General features: G+C 39.6%; 1 protein-coding gene across 1 annotated transcript in view; it reads right to left on the bottom strand.

Moving 5' to 3' along the window:
* Nucleotides 1-406: 406 nt before the first annotated feature.
* SLC9B2 (solute carrier family 9 member B2) overlaps nucleotides 407-24,629 on the bottom strand; it is a 33,586-nt gene continuing 9,363 nt past the window's right edge. Inside the window, exons 5-10 of the mRNA XM_081085439.1 lie at nucleotides 23,359-23,534; nucleotides 18,756-18,862; nucleotides 16,700-16,849; nucleotides 13,228-13,336; nucleotides 5,785-5,921; nucleotides 407-1,387 (exon numbers count right to left, since the gene is read on the bottom strand). Of these exons, the coding sequence (XP_080941565.1) occupies nucleotides 1,166-1,387; nucleotides 5,785-5,921; nucleotides 13,228-13,336; nucleotides 16,700-16,849; nucleotides 18,756-18,862; nucleotides 23,359-23,534 (901 nt within the window). The 3' untranslated portion in view covers nucleotides 407-1,165. The remainder of the gene's footprint in view (nucleotides 1,388-5,784; nucleotides 5,922-13,227; nucleotides 13,337-16,699; nucleotides 16,850-18,755; nucleotides 18,863-23,358; nucleotides 23,535-24,629) is intronic.

Raw genomic sequence — 24,629 nt, 5'->3', positions numbered from 1 at the left:
AAAGCCCTTGTTAAAATGCAAGAATATGTGACCAAGTGATGGTACCTGCCAGCACAACGGCACCTCTGGCTCCCCAATCTGATCTTTCCTTCCTGGTAGGAATGTGAATGCTTCTCTGCCTCCTCACAGCTGGTGTGGTTGTCACCAATAGAATGTAGAAGAGACGTGTGTCCACCCTCCTACCACTTCCTTAAAAACAAATTGCTTGCCTTGGACTTCCTTTTTCCCTTCATCCTGAGGGCTAGAAAGGAGACCCATCTTTAACCTGTGTCCTGAGCAGAGCAGAGCCTCCAGACAGAGGGTGGGTCTGAGTTACCTCATGAGCAGAGGAACCCTGTCAGCATCAATCAGCCAGTCAGTTTCATGACACACAAATACATTTCTACTTGGTATTTTTTTGTTTCTTCATTATAGCAACTTATGAGGTTGGCACAGATTTGAAAATGAGTTACCTCTCACCTGAGAACAGGAAGAGCCTGAAACAAATAAGGGCTGGCCAGGGCGCTCTTTAGGGGGAGGCAAACCCAGAGGCGCCGCTGAAAGGGGGACTCTGTGTAGCCAGCTAGGAGTCAGGACAAGGGCTTCTGTTGTCTAGAAAGCGCAAGAGGAAGAACCAATGAAGATGCTTTGTGTACTTTAATATTTTGGCAGGACGAATCTATTCTAATAAAAGGGGTAGAAGTGGAGGTGAGGTAGATAAACAGGGAAAGAGGGTAGAAAACAAAAAAGAAAAGATGAGAAAAAAAAAAAAAGCCAACTCAACAAAACACACGAGAAGCTAGGTGACCACGCACCATGAAGCTGTGACTAACAGTGAGTCGGAGAAAGCTGTTGGCTGGCAGAACAGGATTCGGAACTTGGTCTTTCCCAGGTGAATTTTAATTGTGGTAGCACATTCAAGTGTATATGCCCCTGTACAAATTGAGATATATGATGAAGGGGCGTTTGAAAAAATAATAAGGTAGAGAGATCAGGTTGGAGATACAGAACATCACCATCCACATGGAAAGGGTAATGGCTAAAAATGCTGTTTAAAGAAATAGTCACACTTTTGGTTCTATTCATTTTAAGCTTACACATTACATATTTTAGGATTCATGTTGATAAAAGTAGCCTCTGTTAGCAGCCTTCTAATCGTCATATTCAGCATTCTTTCCTTTCACCTCTAAAGGTGTATAGAAGTTTCCCCTTGAACTTCTTCATCTCTATTTTGATGGTCAGCTTTCTGGAGAAGCCTGGGGCCCAGCAAGCCAATCAGTAGACTTCCAATTGGGGCTGTGATGAGGATGGCCAGAAACGCCACTGTCAGCACATCCATTCCATATTCTTCTGACTGTTTATCTCCATGTGATCTTGCTGTGTCCAAAGCTATAGATCCTATTGCAGCCTATAAAAGTTTAAAGGTACATTTGGAAACACAATAAGATAAACACATAGACAGAAGGTCAATTATTTTTAAACAAATTGCTTATTCTTTTAAAAAAATAATGAATCTTTTTTAAAAAAATATTTTTTATTGATTTCTGAGAGGAAGGGGAAGGGAGAGAGAGATAGAAACATCAATGATGAGAGAATCATTGATCGGCTGCCTCTTGCATGTCCCCTACTGGGGATCGAGCCCACAACCTGGGATGTGCCCTTGATCAGAGTTGAACCCAGGACCCTTCAGGCCACAGGCTGACACTCTATCCACTGAGCCAATCCAGCTAGGAAAATTGCTTATTCTTTTGCTCAACTAAGAAAGTTCAGTAAGTCTTCTTTCAAAGTATACTGAAGTTGGTTTGGATTGTTTGAAAACAGCCCCTGCCTTTGCATGGGGAAAGAATGATGATTCATCTATACCTCTCTGCATAAGGGAAGGTTACAAAAAATATCAGGCAAATATATTTCAAAACACAAGGTGAACACAGACTCATAATTTAGCTAATTATAACATGATTCTTTATACTAAATTTCTTCTGACTAAAGAGGAAAGTTACTAGGCATCTCAATTTTTCATCTTTAGGAATTTGGAATTAAGAAAGAACAAGATGAAAAAAATATGTAGTGATACTTACTGGAAGATGATGAAGTTTTAAATGAAAAAAAAAAGAATATGTATTGTTTTAGAATCAAAACTAATTTTTAAACATCATGAAACTTGGAAGTGGTAGTAGCTTCAAAACTAGGTATTTGGTTAACTCTTTGGCTTAGGGTTGGTGAAATGTTTCATTTAAAGTTTATCTACTGGAAAATCTTATAAAACTTCTTGTTTTCCTTTTAGAGGCAAAATACAGTATTAGTGCATATGGGAAAATCATATATCAGTCTACCTGGTTTTCCCCTTATTCCACTGAACACATTAGCCTCTAGGACAGTGAAACAGAAGAGGAAATATTAGTGTGCATGAGACACAATGGCAGAGACTACTAATTGACCACAAATATCTGAATGTCCCTTTTTCCTTCCTTATTTTAATTCCTGAGTTTTAGCTGGTCTCATTGCTGTCCATACAGACACTTTTTTTCAGCCCTCATTGCAGCAAGATGAAGCTCTGTATCTAAGGCCACTGAGAAGTGAGTGGAAGTGATAAATGCTACTTCCGGTTGTTCCCTGAAAACAAATAGACACTTGTACCTTATTCTTTCCCCCTTTCCCACTGGGTGAGAAATTATGGAAGCTGGACTCATTGAAAGGCACATGCTGAGGACAGTGGTCACCCTGCCCGCTCTGGGATACCCTTGCTGGACTGCTGGTGAGAAAGAAAAAAGCTACCTAATTTAGTCCCTGTATTGAGGCTTCTTTGTTATTGCAGGTTACCTGGTACCATAACTACTTCAATGTTTCATGAATTCTTGGAAAGGACTGCACACATGATGATATATATTCAACTCTTGAACAACACGGGTTTGAACTCTGCAGGTCCACTTATACGTGAATTTTTTTCAATAAATAATACAGTCAGCCCTCCATATCTCTAGGTTTTGCAGCTGTGAATTCAATTAACCATGATTGAAAACAGCTTCCGGGGGCGCACCCACGCCCGCAGAGTCCGCCTGAGAGTGTGGACCAAATCAGGGCTCTCCGAAGCCCAGACTTAAGGGGGGACAGGGTGGTGTGGGAGGCAGGTATGGGGGCGTTAGGGGGGGCCTTCAAGACACTTCCCCTGGGCGGAGGCAGGATTTCTCCTGCCCAGTTTGGATCCTTATCGAAAGCCCCACATGAGACTAGTAGTGAATCAGGATCGCCTACACCGAGCACCCCCACACGGCAGGCATTATCGGCTTACATTATAGGCGACCCCTGTGAAAGGGTCGTTCGACCCCCAAAGGGGTCTCGACCCACAGGTTGAGAACCGCTGCCATAGGGTCTTAAAGCAGAAAAGTGAAAGGATCTGGAATTATCCAGCCGAAGAGGATGGCACAGAAAGCAAACCAACATTTGATGGTGCAGGACTCAGAAGGTGACCCGCAGTGTTCTGTTCTAAGGAGAAGTGAAAAATGAATCTTCAACTACAAAAGAGTTACATAAGCATCTTTTCCCGAATTGCTTAAGCCTGGCCCCAGGGACTATAACACAAAGCTGAGAGAGAACACTTGTCCAGCTTGCCCATGGCTGCACTGCTCTGCGGGTCTCCCCTGAGGAGTTTGCAGTTTTACACCCTCTGTAGTTCAGGTCTACAATGTCCCTCTCAGAGCATGCGCCACACTTGTCTGGAGCCGTCTGCCTCGCTAAACTATAAGACCCACCAGGGCAGGAACTGAAGTTGGCTTTGGATAGTGCCCTTTGATACGCAGAAGATTTGAATTTTGACATAGTCCTGGTTATCTATTTTTCTTTTGTTCCCATATTTTTGATGCCATATCCATATCTTTGATGTCATATTCAAAGAAATCATCTCCAAATGCAATGTCATGAAGATTTTCCACTGTGTTTTTTCCCCCCAAAAGTGTTCTTGTTTTAGCTCTGATGTTTAGATCTTATCTGTTTTATGTTAATTTTATATATGGTATTTTTTTTTAAAAAAAGGATCAACTTCTTTTGCATGTGGAAAAAAAAAAAGCATTTTCCACCTGCAGTTGGGAATCTGCAGATGCAGAGGGCTGAGTGTATGCATTGTTCTACACCACTTTATATAGGGTGTCCCAAAATTCACTCAAGATTTGCAATTCAATTCAATTCCAAATCTTGCGTGAATTTTGGGACACCCTATATAAGGGACTTGAGCATCCTCAGATTTTGGTAAGCACAGGTGGGTCCTGGAACCAATCCCTCACTGATACAGAGGGACAGCTGAATTTTGGGGGAGTCACAAGTTAAACACGAATTTTTGACCCCTGACCCCTGTGTTGCTCAAGGGTCAACTGTATATTTCTCTTTCAGTTCTCTCTTGTGTGTGTATGTGTATGTATGTGTATCTTTGGGAGTGTATATGTATACTGAATTGTGATTTAAAGTATATTTTTATAGTATCATATGAACAAAAAAGTTTGAAAAACAACTAATATAGAAAAAATGTATAAAAAGTCTTGTGCTGTGGCAAAGGGAGAAAAAAGAAAATTCTATACAATACTTGTTTCACAGAACATACATTCTTCAACACAAATATTATCTATATTCCGAGATAATATATCTTGTTTTTTAAATTTTTCTTTGATAACAGGAAGGTGCCATCTTTTAAAGTTTAATGTTTAGAAACAAATATTTCATATCAAAGCTACTAGAGGGATTCTTTTAACATTTATTTACTAAAGTTACCAGAAGTAGTGTGGAAGCTGAAGACACTGAGGGAGAAACTATTGTATCTATTGCACTATATTAACCTCACAGTATTCTTAGCCATTATATCTCAGACATCTTTGAAAGTCTGATGGAAAGAAAAAACTTTTTTGAAATAATACTTAAGCCCACAACTGTACAACATCTGGCATGTAGTTACAGAGCATACACATCCCCCCAAAATATCTAAAGTATGAACATTTGATTTTCATGAAATAGATACTTAAATAATTGAAAAACAATCAGGGATGGAACAGTTAAATCTCATTTGCTATAATTACTCTAGAAAATATGCAATGCAGCCCTGGCCAGTGTGGCTTAGTTGGTTGGAGCATCATCTGTACACTGAAAAGTCGTGGATTCAATTCCTGATCAGGGCACATACCCAGGTTGCAGGTTGATCCCTGATGGGGTTGAGTATAGGAGGCAGCTGATGGATGTTTCTCTCTCACATAATGTTTGTTTCTCTCTCTCCCTTCCTTTTTCTCTCTAAAATAAAACAAGTGAACAAACAAAAAAACATATCCTCAGTGATAAAAAAATATGTGCTACAATTAGGAATATATTATATTTGCAGCAAATCATACTCTAAAGCAGTGGTTCTCAACCTTGGCTGCACATTAGAATCACCTGGGAATCTTTTTAAAATCCTGATTTCTGGGCCTCATCCTCCGGAAACTCTGTTTCTTTGTTATGGGGTGGGGCCACAACATTAGTAACAAAGAAACAGAATTTCCAGAGGATGAGGCCCAGAAATCAGGATTTTAAAAAGATTCCCAGGTGATTCTAATGTGCAGCCAAGGTTGAGAACCACTAATCTAAATAAATTTAAATGAGCTGTCATATTTAAGGAATCGATATACCAAAAATAAAACTTTTAAAGAATAGATGAGTAAAACTCTTTTTACAAATCAAACTTCAATTACTTATTTTCACCAAATTTGACTAAGCTCTTTTATTCAAAATTTCAAGGTATCAAATAGAAACGGGAGTTAAACTGTAAAGCCATTCTTTAGCTACCATTACCTGGACTGTGGCCTTCGGAAGCCATGCAAAAGAAATGAATATCTTTTCTTTTATGTTAAAACCAGCAAAACACACCATCAGAAATGTAGTCAAAATTCGTATCAATACTGCAATGCCCAAGGTGGCAACACAAAGGCCTGTAAGAAATACTCAATTTTTAGACACAATGAAATATTGGGGGAGAAATCAAATCTCATAGTTATTAATTCAAAATACTATCAACAGCAGTAATATAAATCTATTAAAAAATTCAAAAGACAAAAATGGTTAGGTATAATTTATCAAAATATTAATATAGGGGTCAGCAAAGGTAGGTTTACAGTTGAAAGTACATGAAACACAGCTTATTATTTATTAATGATTGTATTATTTATTTGTATTACAACTGTAAACCTACTGTTGCCCACACCTGTATTAAGGATCAATCAGACCATTTATTTAAAAGAAGGTATTTTCCCTAGAATAAAATGAAGACTTAATTAAACATATTTGATTTTCTGCAAAAGAGATTTGAGTGTTATTTCTCTTACGCATTACAGCAAAAACTACACTTTCTCCCATGTGTTTATTCAACAATAATTTACTAAATGATAACAATGCATGAGAGGATTTGGATTAAGTACTGGGTACACAAAATCCTATCCAATAAAAGAGAAACATGGTAATTGGAGTACGACCGCTACCCTTCCCATTGGATAATCAGCGAGATATGCAAACTAACTGCCAGCCAAGATGGCGGCCGGCAGCCAGGCAGCTTGAAAATAACATGAGGCTTGCTTGCTTCAGTGACAGAGGAAACTAACGTTCCCCACCTGCTTTGCTGGCCTCTGAGCCTGCAGTTTAAGAAACATTGTAACAAATATAGAAGCTAAATAAAACCCCAGAAACCTGCTATCAGTGAGCCTGGGATCTGAGAGCTGGAGTTATACAGTGTTTCGATTATAGAACCGAAACAAACCAGATACCTTCTTTCAGCAGCAGAAGCCTCAGAGCTGGAGCCAGAGCTAAAGCTGGCCCAGAATTAAAAAAGAAAAAGAAAAAAAGGAGCAGTTGGGAGCTTCAGTCGGCCTGAAAACAGCCCTCAGCCCCTCACCCAGACTGGCCAGGCACCCCAGTGGGGACTCCCACCCTGAAGGGTGTGTGACCAGCTGCAAACAGCCATCATCCCCTCACCCAGGCTGGCCAGGCACCCCAGTGGGGACCCCCACCCTGATCCAGGACACCCTTCAGGGCAAACCAGCCAGCCCCACCCATGCACCAGGCCTCTACCCTATATAGTAAAAGGGTAATATGCCTCCCAGCACCGGGATCAGCAGAGCCGAGAGGCCTCCCGGCATCGGGATCAGCGTGACAGGGGGCAGCGCCCAAACCCCCTGATCGCCCTGCAGCTCTGTGTGTGACGGGGCGGGGCCACAAGCTCCCTATCCCCCCTGCTCTGTTTGTGACAGGGGAAGGCACTCCAACCCCCTGATCAGCCCTGCTCTGTGCCTGATAGGGGGGAGCTCCCCAACCCCCTGATCGTCCTGCGGCTCTGTGTGTGACAGGGTGCGGCGCCTCAACTCCCTGATCAGTCCTGCTCTGTGTGTGACAGGGTGCGGTGCCCCAACCCTCCCCCCCTCCACGGGCCCTGCTCTGTGTGTGATGGGGTAGAGCCATAACCTCCCCATCGGCCCTGCCCTGAGTGTGACAGTGGCGGCGCCCCAACCCCCTGATCGGCCCTGCTCTGTGGGTGATAGAGGGCGGTGCCCCAACTCCCCTATCGGCCCTACTCTGTGAGTGACAGGGGGGAGCTCCCCAACCCCTTGATTGACCCTGCTCTGTGTGTGACAGGGTACGGAGCCCCAACCCCCCTGATGGGTCCTGCTCTGTGCATGACAGGGGGTGACGCCGCAACTTCCACATCGACCCTGCCTTGAGTGTGACAGGAGGCGGTGCCCCAACCCCCCAATCAGCCCTACCCTGAGCGTGACTGAGGGTGGCATCGCAACCTCCCTATCCACTCTGCTCTGTGCATGACAGGGGAAGGCGCCCCAACTCCCCAATCGGCCCTGCTCTGAGCCCGACCAGGAGCTGCACCTAGGGATTGGGCCTGCCCTCTGCCACTCAGGAGCAGGCCTAAGCCAGCAGGTCGTTATCTCCCGAGGGGTCCCAGACTGCGAGAGGGCTCAGGCCGGGCTGAGGGACCCCCCCTCCCCCCCGAGTGCACAAATTTTTGTGCACTAGGCCTCTAGTATATATATAATGTACAGACTTTGCCTCAATGTACTTCTAAGCCAGAGGAAACCAGAAGCATAAACAACCAGTTAATATACTGTAAGGTAAGTGAAGTATAAATATATTGGTAAGAGAGCAAGAAGAAGAGAAAATCAGTATTTTCATCATAATGGTTGAGAAGTCTTTACAGAGTTTAAGACCAGAGGTGATATTCATAATGTTTATCAGCCCCTATGTCTTACCGCACTTGTGTTTACACTGACTGCCCATTAGGCCTGGTTCACATGTACAGTACTTCATTCAGTCCTTTAAATTCCTTTGCTGATAGAGATAAGTTCATCCTGATTTGCAAAATAAGGGATTGTGACAAAGGCTGCTGCAGGTTACTGGATCTGAGGAAAGCATAGCTAAGGTGACTGGTAAATAATAGGGTGGCTTATTTTATTTTTTATTTTTTTATTTTTAATTTTTATTTTTTTTATTAAATCTTTATTGTTCAGATTATTACAGTTATTCCTCTTCCCCCCCCCATAGCTCCCCTTCACCCAGTTCCCACCCGACCCCGCCCTTACCCTCCCCCCCACTGTCCTCATCCATAGGTGCACTATTTTTGTCCAGTCTCTTCCCGCATCTCCCACACCCCTTTCCCCCCCAAGAATAGTCAGTCCATTCCCTTTCTATGTCCCTGATTCTATTATAATCAACAGTTCATTCTGTTCATCAGATTATTTATTCACTTGATTCTTAGGTTCACTTGTTGATAGATGCATATTTGTTGTTCATAATTTGTATCTTTACCTTTTTCTTCTTCTTCCTCTTCTTAAAGGATACCTTCCAGCATTTCATATAATACTGGTTTGGTGGTGATGAACTCCTTTAGCTTTTCCTTATCTGTGAAGTTCTTTATCTGACCTTCAATTCTGAATGATAGCTTTGCTGGATAAAGTAATCTTGGTTGTAGGTCCTTGGCATTCATCACTTTGAATATTTCTTGCCACTCCCTTCTGGCCTGCAAAGTTTCTGTTGAGAAATCAGCTGACAGTCGTATGGGTGCTCCCTTGTAGGTAACTGACTTTCTTTCTCTTGCTGCTTTTAAGATTCTCTCTTTGTCTTTTGCTCTTGGCATTTTAATTATGATGTGTCTTGGTGTGGTCCTCTTTGGATTCCTTTTGTTTGGGGTTCTCTGTGCTTCCTGGACTTGTAAGTCTATTTCTTTCACCAGGAAGGGGAAGTTTTCTTCAAATAGGTTTTCAATATCTTGGTCTCTCTCATCTTCTTGCACCCCTATAATTCTGATGTTGGTACGCTTGAAGCTGTCCCAGAGGCTCCTTACACTATCTTCGTATTTTTGGATTCTTTTTTCATTTTGCTTTTCCGGTTGGGTGTTTTTAGCTTCTTCGCATTTCAAATCTTTGCCTTGATTCTTGCGCTCCTCTGGTCTGCTGTTGGGAGTCTGTATAATATTCTTTATTTCAGTCCGTGTATGCTTAATTTCTAGTTGGTTCTTTATCACAACATCGAGGGTCTCATTAGATTTCTTGTAGATCTGAATAAGTTTATCGGCGGCTTCTAGACAGTTCTTGAGAGACCTTAAAAGTGTGGTTCTGAACTCAATATCCTCCATTGACAATTTTGTCCTGTTTCTTTGTCTCCGCATTTTTTATGCTTTCTTGGTGCACTCCCTAGTGGTCTTTGTGCGCAGTCTTGTTGTAGTTAAGCCTTGATTGTTCAGGTGGCTTTTTTTAAAAGGAACATTTGTTAAGTGTTTACTCTGTGCCACATTCTGTATTAAGCCCTAAGTATATTACTTTTCTTAATTCTTACAACCAGTGGGGTAATTTTTCTTATTTTACAGTTGAAAAAAATAGAAATTCAGAAAGGATAAACTTTCTTAAGTTTAAAACGCTGTAAAACACCAGATAAACATTGCTGGGGATCTATTTTGAATCTATTGTGAATATGGTTTCTTTATAGAAAAGCTATGTGGCTCTTTACTGAAGGGTACTAATATTTCTCCCATGATGGTAAATTTTCCAAAGTATTTGTTGTCTGAAGTATAAGGTACAAGAAATGATACCACTCTCAAAGGGGAACATTAAAAGTTTGGGGAGAGGATGACGAGAAAGTTTTAGACACACTGAGTTTGAAATTTTGTAGGACTTATAAATGGAATATCCAATTAGCAACTGAATATATTGATTTAGAGATAAAGATTTTGGAAGTATGTAGTTCATAATCAAAACCACTGAGTGTAGGTGAGCTCAGAGATGTGATGTAGGGTAAGTAGCATAGAACCTTTGGAAAGAACTTAGATAAAGAGCAGCATTTAAGCCACATATATGTGAGTGTAAAGGAATAATCAATAAAAAAATCCTATCTAATAATAGACAAAGATTGAAATTAACTGTACCTCTGCTACGCTTCCCATTGGCAAATCAGTGAGATATGCAAATTAACAGCCAACAAAGATGGCAGCCGGCAGCCATGCAGCTGAAGCGAGCAGGAGGCTTGCTTGCTCCAGTGATGGAGGAAGCAAAGCTTCCTCCCGGCTGTGGCGGGGCTCTGAGCTCTACTCTAAGCAACAAAGTTGCAATTATAGAAGCTAAACAAACTGCAGATACCTGCTTTCAGCAGGCCAAGGCTTCAGAGCTGGAGCGGCAACAAAGTTTCAATTATAGAAGGTAAATAAATCCCAGAATAAAAAAAAAAGAAAAAAAGGAGAGGCTGGGAGCTTCAGTCGCAGGCCAGCCTGAAAACGGCCATCAGCCCCTCATCCAGGCTGGCCAGGCACCCCAGTGGGGACCCCTACCCTGAAGGGGGTGAGACCAGCTGCAAAGAGCAATCAGCCCCTCACCCAGGCTGGCCAGGCACCCCAGTGGGACCCCCACCCTGATCCGGGAGACCCTTCAAGGCAAACCAGCCGGCCCCCACCTGTGCACCAGGCCTCTATTCTATATAGTAAAAGGGTAATATGCAAACTAACCCTAACAGCAGTAAGACTGGGAATGACTGGTCACTATGACACACACTGACCACCAGGGGGCAGACGCTCAATGCAGGAGCTGCCCTCTGGTGGTCCGTGCGCTCCCACATGGGGGAGCTCTGCTCAGCCACAAGCCAGGCTGATGGCTGCCAGTACAGCGGTGGTGGTGGTGGGAGCCTCTCCTGACTCCTCAGCAGTGCTAAGGATGTCTGACTGCAGCTTGGGTCTGCTCCCTGCTGGCAAGTGGGCATCCCCCAAGGGCTGCCGGGCTGCCAGAGGGATGTCTGATTGCCAGCTTAGGCCCAATCCCCTGGGGAGCAGTCCTAAGCCAGCAGGTGGCCATCCCCCGAGGGATCCCAGACTGCAAGAGGGCACAGGCCTGGCTGAGGGACCTCCCCCCGCAAGTGCACAAATTTTTGTGCACTGGGCCTCTAGTATATATACAAAAAATTTTTTTTTTAAAAAAGGAGGACTCAGAAGGCTCTGGAAAATATAATTTCAGACTTCAATGTAAAAAGTGGCTTAAAGATCTCCCAATGCTGTTGAGAGCTCAAATAAAATAAAGACCGGTACGTATTCCGTGGTCTTAGCAATATGACCTTCATCAGAGCAGGGTTGGTTATGTGAAAGGGCAGAAGCTGGTCTAAATGTTTTTTTTTTTTTAATGTATTGAATAAAAGAATAGGAGTTAAAACGGAAAAAAGGGGATATGGTTACTTATCTCTTTGGAAAAGTTGAAAAAAGGAATAGAGAGGTAGATTAGTAAGTGAGGAGGGAAGTGAAATGGAGAAAGAATAAATTTTAATTGTGTTAAAATACACATAAAATTTATCATCTTAACCATTTTAAAAATATATATTTTTATTGATTTCAGAGAGGAAGGGAGAGGGAGAGATAGAAACATCAATGATGAGAGAGAGTCATTGATCAGCTGCTTCCTCCATGCTTCCTACTGGGGACCAAGCCCACAACCCAGGCATGTGCCCTTGACAGGAATTGAACCAGGGACCCTTCAGTCTGCAGGCTGATGCTTTGTCCACTGAGCCAAACCAGCTAGGGCCATCTTAACCATTTTTAAGTATACAGCTATGTAGTACTAAACACTCACATTTTTATGCAACTAATCACTAGAAATCTTCCCCTAAAACTCTGGCAACCTCATTTACTTTCTGTCTCTATGAATTTGACTATATTCGACACCTCACAAAAGTGAAATCATACAGCCTGTGTCTGTTTGTAACTGGCTTATTTCAAATAGTATACTGTCCTCATCTATGTGCACCCATGTTGTAGCATGTATTAGAATGAAAGAATATTATTTTAAGATAAGAGAGCTTAGACTCTGTTTAAATTCTGATGAGGAGAAACTGACAAGTATGTACATGACAAATACATTCAAAGATGTATGACAAGAATCTATGTGTGAGATCCAGAAGGAGGTGGCAGGGATGGGATCCCTAGGATGGAGGGAGCATATTGTGATGCGAGGAAAGGAGGAAATACAGAGAATACACCGTATATGTGCAAATTAACTTCAAATACGATGCTATGAATCAAGAGAGCTTTAATATGGTGGCTTTTAAATGCTTAAATAAATTTAAAAAAATGAATGCACAAACATTTCCATTCCATGGGTACATATTATAGAACTGACTAGTTATCTTTAAAATTCTGGCCCTTGATCAGAACAAGGCTAGATGAACACTCTGAGTAGAAAAAAATATTTTAAGGCCTGCATTTTTTTAAAGTAGTAAGCAGTGTTACTTTTTTTTTTACAAGGAATAATTGTAAAGATATTTAATTTACTATCTTAGACTGATGAACATTATTTTCTTTTTATTAAACTTTACCTGAGGGTATTTTTTTATATTGATTTTTAGAGAGAGAAACACCAATGTGAGACACCTTGTTTGGTTGCTTCCCACACATGCCCGACCAGGGTGGGGGTTTAATCCTGCAACCAAGGTACATGCCCTTGACCAGAATTGAACTTGCAATCCTGAGGGTCAGCGCTCTAACCACTGAGCACCACCTAGGGCTGATGAACATTATTTTCTAACCAACTATTTATTTATTTATTTATTACATATGTGTCCTTATCCCCGCGTTACCCCCTACTAACCAACTACTTTTAAACCATTATTAAGTATGTGACAATGGGAACTACTGAACATATACCTACTAAAGGTATTTCAACTGAATATAAAAAGTTGATTTTAGCCAAAGTACTACTTTGAAATTCTTACCTACAGTTTCTGGTCTGAGAGATGAAACAGATACCTCTGCTCCAATCAGACCAAAGAGAAGGGGCTGAAAGATGTTCCAGGCAACTGCAATAATTTTTTGAACCTCTGCCTAAGAAAACAAACATACATATGAATTTTTATTATATAAAGTTACAAGTTCTAAGAATTTTACTAATATAAAATTTGAGTCTATTTGTGCTGAGATTGGCTTTATTTCTGTGACATCTATAAATGAAGAGGTTAGCTGAAACAGAGCAAAAATTGCATATATTTATAACACAGTTATGATATGAGGTGTTTAATGTTGCTTTGCAGATAGATCTTAATTATAAATAGTCTTATAAAGTAATCTTAGGAGAACTACTTCTGAATGCATGGTATGTGTGTGTTCCAGACTATAATACTTTTCTTTCAGAGTTTAAAATTTTATGTTCATTTTAATTTAACAATATGATTTAGATTTCATATTAGCACATATATCCCGGTACCTCATTATTGCCACATAGGAATCTGGTATGGAAGTACCACAGTTTATTGAATTATTTCTTTATTGATGGACCGCTAACTTATTTCCAATTTTATTTTATCTTTACAAGAAAATACCTTTTAAGGACATTTCAAATTATGCACAAAAATAAAATCTACATGTAAAAGACTGTTCCAGTTATTAATTTATTGTCCCTTGCCCCCTTTCTCTGTTGCTCTGCGGAAAATGGAGCCCCATCTCTAAGCTCTTTAAAATATTTCTCCTTTGCTAGGTAGCACCATGTTAAATTTTGTCAGTAGAGGGCGCTGAAGAGATACTGCCAGAGGAAGGTGCTCTTCCTGGGTTCAGTGGCTCCTGCAGACCAGGTGGTTTCTCCAGGGCCAGGATCCTACAGTGCCTGGTGGCCAGCAGCCTCCCCCAGCCTACTCCTGGGTGATTTCATAGTCAACTCCCTTGAGCAATACACCTTCCCATGTACCCTAGACAGTGGATTTCTTAGAAATTTGGAGGGTAGACTATAGGCATAAATGAAATTTTATAAAATATTTTAGTTTTTCAAAATACAAGTCAACAATATTGCTATAGAACTGTTGAGTTTACAACTGTTCCATTTCCATTTTCCCACATAATAGTCCCAACAATTCTTTAGATATTGCTATTTTCTCCATTTTACAGTTAAGAAAACTGAGTGTTAGAGAGGGAAGTGACTTTTTGGGGGGATTTACAGGTAGAGAATAGTAGAACTGGGATTGGAATCCCAATCTCCATATTTTAAATTTCATGCTCTTTTTACTATGCTGCGCTGCTCTGGAAGTAGGTATAAAAATAATCTGGGCTATTATTTACTGAGTGCATTCTATGACTAAGCACTTTGTTTTCTGGAGATTATTTCACTTAGTCTTCCAGTGTAGGAGTTGTTGCTATTGTCCCTCCCCACTTGAGAGATACAGAAATTGAGGACTGAGGAGTAAGATTACTTGTATGTGATCATATAGGTACAAGATTGTACAGCTGAGATTCGCTCACGCAGTCAGAGTTCTTGACCTTATGCTATATTCCAGACCAAGGGAGGAAAGAAGTCCAAAATCTGGATGCACTGGACGGGTGTCTCCAGAAGTAAGAACTCCCCTGAGTACTGAACTACAAAAGGTATGCAGAGTGCCTGCCACATGATTGTCCAATGAAGATTTGTTTCCTTTCCTTTCTTCAGGGAATCATATTGATACACAGACACTCCTTGATTTATGATGAGATTATGTCCCAATATATCCATCGAAGTTGAAAATACATTTAATGCACTTCACTTACTAAACATCATAGCTTAGCCTAGCCTACCTTAAATGTGCTCAGGACACTTACGTTAGCCTATAGGTAAGCAATTATCTTTAGTTTCTCCTTAAGAGTAATTGTCTTTCACTTCTCACCAGAAGCAAGAGCCACAGATGGGCATTTTGTTGACAAGATGGGATCCAAAAACATAACACACAATATCCAAAAAATGCTGGCAACACAGTACTCTGGCGTATCGGTGGTTTACTCATGATCCTGTGCCTGATTGGAAGCTGAGGCTCGGACTGCATATCTCTGGCCCAGGTAAAGATCAAAATTCAAAACTGCACCTAGAGTCTCTACTGAATGTGTACTGCTTCAGCACCATCATCGTAAAGTAAAAAAATCCCAAGTTGAACCACTGTGAGCCAGGGACCCTCTGTAGTCTAAAGGTGTGTTCTCATCCTGGCTCTGCCACGTATCACCTTTGTGACCCTGGACAATCTGTCTAATATCTCTAAGCCTTCATTGTTCTCATCTGTAAAGTGGGTCGAATATATATTTGTCAAGGCTATTGTAAAAAATATTTGCGATGACATATGTAAGATTTTACCCACATAATAGATTTTTAAGAAAAAAAAGCTATTGAGGAAAGGTCCTAAGAGACTCATAGATCTCACTACATAAAAATGTCATTTGTATGTTAAAAATGAACTATATAAAAAGGCTAATATCATATATATGCGTGTATACTAGTATATCTTACAGATCAATAATCAATGCATTAGATTTCAGAAGAAACTGGACAAAAGATATAGCAAAGAAAAGAAAAAAATACAAGTGATTAAATATATGAAAAAGTATTCAATTTTACTGCTAATCAAAGAAACAGAAAACAAGATACCACTTTTTACCTAACAAGTATGGTATAGCCTTAATAAAAGAGTAAATTGAAAAAAAAGAGAGTAAATTGATACTATCAAAATGACAGTCAATAATGTTGTAATAATCATGCACAGTGTCAGGTGGGTACAGGAAATATTGAGGGGAATACTTTGTAAAGTATATGATTATCTAATCACTATGCTGTATACCTGAAACTAGCACAAAATAACACATACTTAAATTGTAATTGAAAAGTAAAATTAAAAAAAATATCAATGTGACTCCTCTTTCATAGAGCAGTCTTATTTCTAGAAATTACCCTGTAGATTAACACAAAGATATGTTTTGTTGATTTAAAGATACACATTTCCTCACATTTAAACACTTCTGAAATTAGGATGTCATGTCAGAGTTTAACTTTAACATTCTTTTTCTTTTTTCTTAGACTTGCTAGTGTCTTAGAGTTTATAAAATATGGTATATATAAGGATATTTTTTTTGTTTAGCAGAAAACAGGCAACAATCTAAATGTCTGTGAGTAGAAGACTGGTTTAATAAAGTATAGTGCAGTTATACAATGCAATACTCTGCAGCTCTTACAAAGAATAAGGAAGGCATCAGGGGAATGTGACCAAGATTTATTTCAAGTTATAGACTAGTATGTAACAGGAAAAAAGAATGTGTGTGTGTACATTTGGGCATACATTTATCTCTGCATAGAAAATAGCTTTTATGCTAAAATAATTTTATTAACCTGATGTTAAGAAGTATCTGGAAAGAAAAATTAATCTAGTCACTAAGTAGTTACAAGAAGAACAGAATGAAATGCACCTTTTTGCTGGCCCATCCCAGGCCTGCAAGGAAAGCCATGACCAATGTGCAGAGTCCTCCGGACCCAGGGAAACCCAAGTACGTGCTGCTGAACACCGCTAGCACAGAGAGCCCCAGGACAAGGAAGGCTCTCTTCCATACGAGTTTGCTCTGGAGGGGAAAAAAGGTTGATTAGCTCCATTATTTCATATTACTGATTTTTTCACCTTCAAGACTTAGTTACATACATCATGGGCATTTTGTAAAGAATAAAGATATGACATATCTATCATTTTTATTATAGATACAGTGGGGCCTTGACTTACGAGTGTCCCGACTAACGAGTTTTTTGAGATACCAGCTGTTTCTCGATTTTTTGCATTGAGTTGATAGAGTAATTTGAGTTAACGAGCTCCTTAACGAGCTCGGTCTCCGAACGAATTAAACTCGTAAGTCAAGGCCCCACTGTATTCTCTGTTTATTCTTTAATGTGATGCTCTCCTGGTTTTTCTAAATACCAGGAAGCTTTAAGAGGCTATAGAGTGTGTTGTGTTTTGTTGTTGTTGAGTTTTATTTTTGTTTATTTACTTTTGCTGTTGATTTTTAAAGTCTAAGAAATGTGTACCTCTTTCCCTTTACTTTTTGCTGTTCAGCCTTTAAAACTTCTTGATAACATTAGAAGGCAGGAGGGTCTTTAAGAATGCTTGACTTGGACGCATGCAGGCTCTGGAGGTGAAATAACTAAGTTAATGCCCTACTGCACTGCAGTCTAGCTATGTGACCTTGTTCAAGTCACTTCTCCCTAAGCGTTGATGTCCTTGTCAGTCGAATGGTTGTGTGAATAGTACTCACATCATAGGTTACCAGTGGACTGCACTGGATCAGAGCTTCCCAATAGAACGGTCAGTGGTGATGGAAATGTCTGTATCTGCACTGTCTATGGAAGTGTCTGTGTCTGCCTCAGCCACATGTAGCTAGTGCCTGCCATACGGAACAGAGTGGCACTTTATTGAACTTACCATATCATTTTATGCACAATTTTACACACATTTTTATTTTGTTGTGTAATCAGAAAAATCCTGTCATTTTCTTTTTGCATTCAAAAAAAATTTTTATAAAGTTTTTATGATGGCCTGTTACAAAACAATTTTACTAGGAGTTTTGTGGAGTACAATAGAAATTCAAATATAATTTTCTTACTTAAATTTCTACTTTAGTTGTTTCTAATCCCATTCAGAATACTTTGAAATCTTCAAAATGCCAATTCATATAGAAAAAATTTTTTTTAATTTATTTATCCTAAGGAACTTAGGACAGTAATCATTAAGAAATCATTGTGAACCATAAAGAACTTTGATTTCCTTGGTTAGAAATATTGGACTATATTGTAATGAAACATTAAGGTATATATATATATTTTTTTAATATGTTTTATTGAGTTTTTACAGAGAGGAAAGGAGAGAGATAGAGAGTTAGAAACATCAATGAGAGAGAAACATCGACCAGCTGCCTCCTGCACACTCCCCATTGGGGATGTGCCCGCAACCAAGGTACATGCCCCCGACCGGAATCGAACCCGGGACCCCCCAGTCCACAGGCCGATGCTCTATCCACTGAGCCAAACCAGTTTCGGCAGGGTATATTTGATAGTATTAGAATCTAAAGTATTTTGATACTAAAAAGGGGGCTCAAACAGCCATTTTATATCTTAATTTAGTTGAGTATTATGAACCATAAGTAAAAACAAATAGACACAAATAGAAATAAAGTTAAAATAAATGAATTTTAAAAAATTAAAAACTTGCATATCATATTGTTTTGGAATTGTTATTTGTTTTACAGTGAAACTTAAAATGTACAGAATAAAAGTTGAGAAGAACTTTCAGGACTGCATTCAAATCTCATGCATTTAGTCCTCTATATAAAGCTCATGGACAGCACTGTGAGAGCAACAAGCAGTATGAAATGGGGGGCATTTTCTAAGTTCCGCCCTTCACATCAGCTTTGAAGGAAGTGCTCCATAATGTTTTTCCAATGATACTTAGAGCATGACTTTCTTGCAGATTATTGCTTTTACCTGGTCACTGCTTGGAAAGTACTTAATGAAAAATCCAAGAAGAAATCCAGCTGCCACACCAATCAGCACCTCCAAAACTCCTCTGAAGACATTAAAAAGTGTGGAGCCTTAAAAACACATAAAATGGAACACTTCAGACAAAACTCTAAATCCACAAATAAACAGATTTGATTTTAAACATTAACATAAAACATCAAATTACATTGAAGGAAGAGTTTACAGATATTTTCTGACTCTGCATTCTTAAGTACAGTGTATCCCCAAAAAATGTATACACACTTTGAATGATTGTAAAGTCAGTGTTTATTAACATACAGTTCATTTTCAAAATTTAAAAGAATCTACGGAAATGAATTGTTTTTTTTTTCCTCAATGTCTGTTTTCAAACTGATGACCATTCTGATCCAGGCCCTGCTGATAATGCGAAGCAATGGAATCAAACACATTAAGAATCATTTCCTTTTATTTGTGTGCCCTCAATTAGTCAACTGTTGCTGTTGTTGTTTTTTTTTTTTTAACCATAAACTTTATCTTTAATGTATTCCCATAAAAAAAAAGTCCAGTGGCACTTAGGATAAATTTTTTTTTTGTTCAAATCTTAGTCTGGTTTCACCCATTATTTCAAATCAGTTTAACCCAAAAAAGAGTAAAAATTAAGTGAGTTGAAGTGTATATACATTTTTGGGGACACCCTATATATGTGACTTATAATGTCTAATAGACCTGTCTTATAAGAAAGGTATATATATGTAGGAGATAAATTTCAAAGCAGACATAAGCTATGACTTGTCTACTGCCATAAAGATTTACTTAAAGAGGCCAAGAAAATATTAAAGGTAAAATTCATGATTCAGAGATAATTTGTTCTGCTATATTATATGCATAGGCTAGGTACATAGACAGATCTAGTTTTCAAATTGCCATTTGAGAGCCTGATTTTTTAATAATAAGTGTACATTAATTTTGAGTAGCTCTGATATGTATAGAATATAGTAATTTAAGAATCTGGCAATTAAAATCAAGATTCTTTTCTTACCACAATCAGTATAAGGGACTTACCCCTTCTCAAATGTTTATTCTAAAAGTAAATCTGAAAAAAATGTCCTGGGGATGTAAAGTACAGCACATAGAAACTATAGTCAATAGTATTGCAATAATTAGGTATGGTGTCAGCTGAGTACGTGAATTATCGGGAGGATCACTTTGTATATTATATCATTGCCTAACTACTAGGCTGTACACCTGAAACTAATATAAAGTAACATTAAATGGCCAACTGTAATTGAAAAATAAAATTAAAAATTATTTTTGAAATATCATAATATGGAGAGGTGAGTAGAACTATATTTTCCACCATAGCATAAAAGATTTAGGCCACTTCAATGAAACAAATCTCTGTTAACACATTGTACAAAAAAATTTATTAAAATTGCTCAACACATAAAGCCTTTCTTCAACACTATCCTCAGAATAAATGTATTAATGAGTTGTGGTGGCTTCTTGTTATTCTGCTACTTGTTATTCCCCACAATATACTATTTTGGCGTAAGGATGTTTGAGCTGAGAAGAAAGATACACGAAAAGTTCTCTATACTCCCTGTATTTGCTTCAAAGCTGGCTATAAATGTGTAAAGATGTCCCTCTCCCCTTTCTACCAGGAAGGGCAGAAATTAACCACTGACAAAGCCAGGGACCCTCATAAACTCAGAGATGGCACCAGAGGAATCTACATAACAGTTTTTGCTAAGACCAACCCTCATCTACCATTAATTTTCTCATACATTTGCCTTTCCATAATTTGCTGCCCTAAAAACTCAAAAGTCCTTATCCTTTGTCTGGAAACTTTCTACAAAATTATTGTTTCTTGCTAAGGTGCCACTTAAGCCCAAGTTCTAACCACTCCTTTGAGTTACTCATCACTGAGTACTCCCTTGTATACGTAGCACAATACACAGGCTAATAAACTGTTTTTCCCTTATTAACCTGTCTTTTGTCAGTCAAATTTACAGGGCCCCAGACAAGGAACCTAAAATGGATAGAGGTAAACCAGTTTTTCTTCTCCTACAGTTTCAATCATCTCTCTTATTTAAAAATGTAATACCTTGGCCCTGACCGGTTTGGCTCAGTGGATAGAGCGTTGGCCTGCGGACTGAAGGGTCCCAGGTTCAATTCCAGTCAAGGGCATGTACCTTGGTTGCGGGCACATTCCCAGTAGGGGGCGTGCAGGAGGCAGCTGATCGAAGTTTCTAACTCTCTATCCCTTTCCCTTCCTCTCTGTGAAAAATTAATAAAAAAAAAATGTAATACCTTGTAGTAATTTTATTTAGTTCAGACAACTCTCTGTTAGGCAAAGTATGACTGTCAAAAGTATATAATAATGACATATGTCTTGACCTATTACAGTAAATAATCGACTATAAATGTGCAGAAAGTGCCAATGACTGTCAGTCTCATATAGTAAAGTTGTTTAAAAAAAAGACTTCCTGGGTCGCACCTCTGAAAATTCTGATTCAGTAGGTCTGTCAGGGCTAGGGATCCACATTTTAAAGAGGCTCCAGGTAGTTCCCATCCAAAAGGTCTAAGAGCCCCGTCCGGGAACAGGTAGAGGGTATGCAGCATTGTCAACAAGGAAGGTTTTTAAGCTATCCACAGCCTCCGACCCCCCAGATTATGAACACCCAAGGAGACCCTCCCCACTGCCCTCTTTGTCCCTGTTCTTCTTCCTCCCCAATGATTCTAATGCAAACTCTGTTACTATTGTTAACGAGAAAACTGTAGGCCCACAATGGTGTCACTCGTGCTAAAGCCCATGATATCAAACCTAGATTTAACACCTGATTTAACTGCAGTTTCAACATCTCTCAGAAATACAATCTTATTCATAGGCAATCTGCATGATAAAAATTCTTGTCTCCCACCCCACACCCCAAAAGACAGTTTGTTCTAAAAATAATCCTTTCTTTTCTTTTGTTAAATCTTTCTTCCTATGACAATCTTCCATTTTGTACAACCCCATAGAGTGTCTTGCTAGATGGGATATACCTGATTCATGAATCACTTAATAAGGCCAATTAGATGTTCAAGCTTATTTGGTTGATATATTTTTTTAACACTCTAAAGTTGTGTTTTCTATTCCCAAAGATTTTGATTTAACTGGTCTAAGGTAGGGCCCATATATGAATATTTTTTAAATTCCCCCACTCCCTATGTAATTCTAGTGTGGACAAAAAGTAACCTCATGCTAAACCTGACAAACTCAGGAGAGGCCTGCATGGCGGATCTTACAAACTCAGAGACCAAAAGTAACCACATAGGATGGTTTGAATAATAAAAATTCCTAACTAAAAGTGGGTCATGGTGTTTAGTCACATCCCCTCCCTGTAGCTTCCTTGGCAAATGTCAGTCTTTACCCTGATGAGCATATTATCTTTCTCCATCTAAGATAACATACCTTTGCAAAATCAGAGTGATCTCATTTCCCAGATCCCTCAGAGCACACCTCCCACCAGATCACAGGGCCCTCACTGTTACCTTGTTCCCCACATAGCATCTCTGTGCGCTGTAAATGTGAATAGTTAACTCTCCTATGTCCACCAGCGAAAAAGAAGTATGTCTTATTCTTTCTCCAATCTCAGAGATTTCACTGTTTTGCTTTCTCCTGCCTCCCTAATCAACCACCAATGAATTTTATGTAGCACCCCTCCCCCACATACAGCTCCTCCTTTGATTCTAATGTATAAAATAAGCTGTAAAACCGCTATTCTTTGGAACATTGTCTCAATATGTTGAGATTTTGCTTCCCGGCACTTGTAGTTAGTTTGGCCCAAATAAATGCATAAAAATTCTCTGCAGGTTTGGATGTTTCTTACATTGACATGTGTGCAGCTGAGGCTGAGAACCATTAGATTTGATTTAATAGGTAATAGGGAATCTTCATTGGTTCGTGAACAAGAAAGTAACATCATGAAAACCATATTCTGATGAGATTAATTTACTAGTGAGAAATGACAGGGACTGGGTGTAAGGCAACTGGGGCAACGGGAAGAGGTGAGGTTCTAGGTAATCAGTGTAAATCATATATAACCATAAATGGTTAAGATAACTACTGGGGGCTGGAGAGAGAATACATAACTTCCTAAGGTGTGTTCCTCTTTTATTACTACTTAAACCAAAATACATCCATATCAACAATTATCAAGTATTAATAGGCTATTTATTAAAATCACTGTTGTTATTACTCATAAAATGTTAAAGATGAGAAAACAGAAATTGTTCCTTCCACTTGGAATGTTCTCTGTCCTTTGGGCTCATTGAAAAACCTACTCAGCCCTTGTGTGAAGTCTCCATACAGAAGCTGTTCTCCTTTAAACTTTGCTACTTTGCATCCTCCTTTGTGCACCTCCCATGCTACTTGAGCAGCCTGGGTTAAGGGAGTAAAGCTAGAAAGCTACTGGTCTCCGCTTAGGTAAGGACCTAACTCTTGCAGTTGCTTTCTCTATTTCAATTTGCCTTAATCAATCATCAAGCAAATATGCCATGCTTATGTCATCACAATCTGTCTCTAGAGTTCAGAGAACAGCATATTGTGAGCTGATCAATTTACCTGTGGAAAAGGCCATGCCTAAGCACGTGTTGAAGCCAGTGATGGCCAGAATGTCATCGAAGCTGCCAGCTGCCATGAGTAAGGTTGGGACACCTTTTTCAACACCATAACCTCCTTCCTGCAAAAGGAGCATTGAAGGCACCACGACAGCTGGAGAGACAGCACCTACAACAAAACTAAGCAGGCAGTGCTTAAACATTTATGGTAGTATCTCACTCATCATCATTGTTATGAAATTACAATAACCTCTGCCCTTTTAGAGCACACATGTTAGAGAGTCTTTTGAATGGCAGTGATGCATCAAACCAGAAACACATACACACATACAGGTTCTACAGAACACTTGACAAACTGTGGCCATGCACCACCTACACTGTAAGCACTTTGGTTGCCTAATATATATCTGCATTTACGGGTGATCTAGAAGACCTAATGAGGTTAGGCTCCAGGAAACTGCCATTTTAAAAAGATGGCCATGGATCTGTGGATTGGAACCCAGTGATCTCGGGCCTTCTACCGGGCCTTGGCATGGAAAATAAGACAACAGACTAGGAAGGGGAAGGCCATCCTGACAGTGACAGTGATACTAAGAATACAGCAGTAGTAACAGAAGGGGCATGTTACAGTGCTTACCATGTGCCAAACCCCATTTTAAGCAGTTTGCATGTATTAAATAATTTAATCCGCACAACAACCCTATGAAGTAGCTACAATCATTCTGTTCATTTTGCAAAAGAAGACATTGAGGCACAGAGAGATTAGGTAACTTGCCAGAGGTCACACACTGGAAAGTTACAGAGCTGGGACCTGAGCCCAGGGAGAATATAGCTACAGAGTCTTACTCATGAGAAGCAATAAGTAATGTCTCACCTACTTATTACCCTACAATTTTACTAAGCAATTTATATTTATTTACCTCTCCTGGCCCTCAGCCGTTGGAAATAGTAACTGACAGTGCAAGGAAGAGGCAGCAGAATCCCCTAATCACAATAGTCTAGAGCAGTGGTTCTCAACAGGGGTCGTCTAAGACCATCCTGCATATCAGATATTTACATTATGATTCATAACAGTAGCAACATTACAGTTATGAAGTAGCAACGAAAATAATTTTATGGTTGGGTCACAACATGAGGAACTGTATTTAAAGGGCCAGAAGGTTGAGAACCACTAGCCTAGAGGAAAACGGTACCAGGTGATCACTGCTGATGTCTCAGTGATCCTTTGTGCCGACTCTAGAGTGAGATCCAACAGCTCTCTCAGCAGCATGGAGT

Source organism: Myotis nattereri, assembly GCF_964212035.1.
Source record: "Myotis nattereri genome assembly, chromosome: 1".
NCBI classification, from domain to species: Eukaryota; Metazoa; Chordata; class Mammalia; order Chiroptera; family Vespertilionidae; genus Myotis; species Myotis nattereri.
This window is presented reverse-complemented; position numbering and strand designations above follow the sequence as displayed.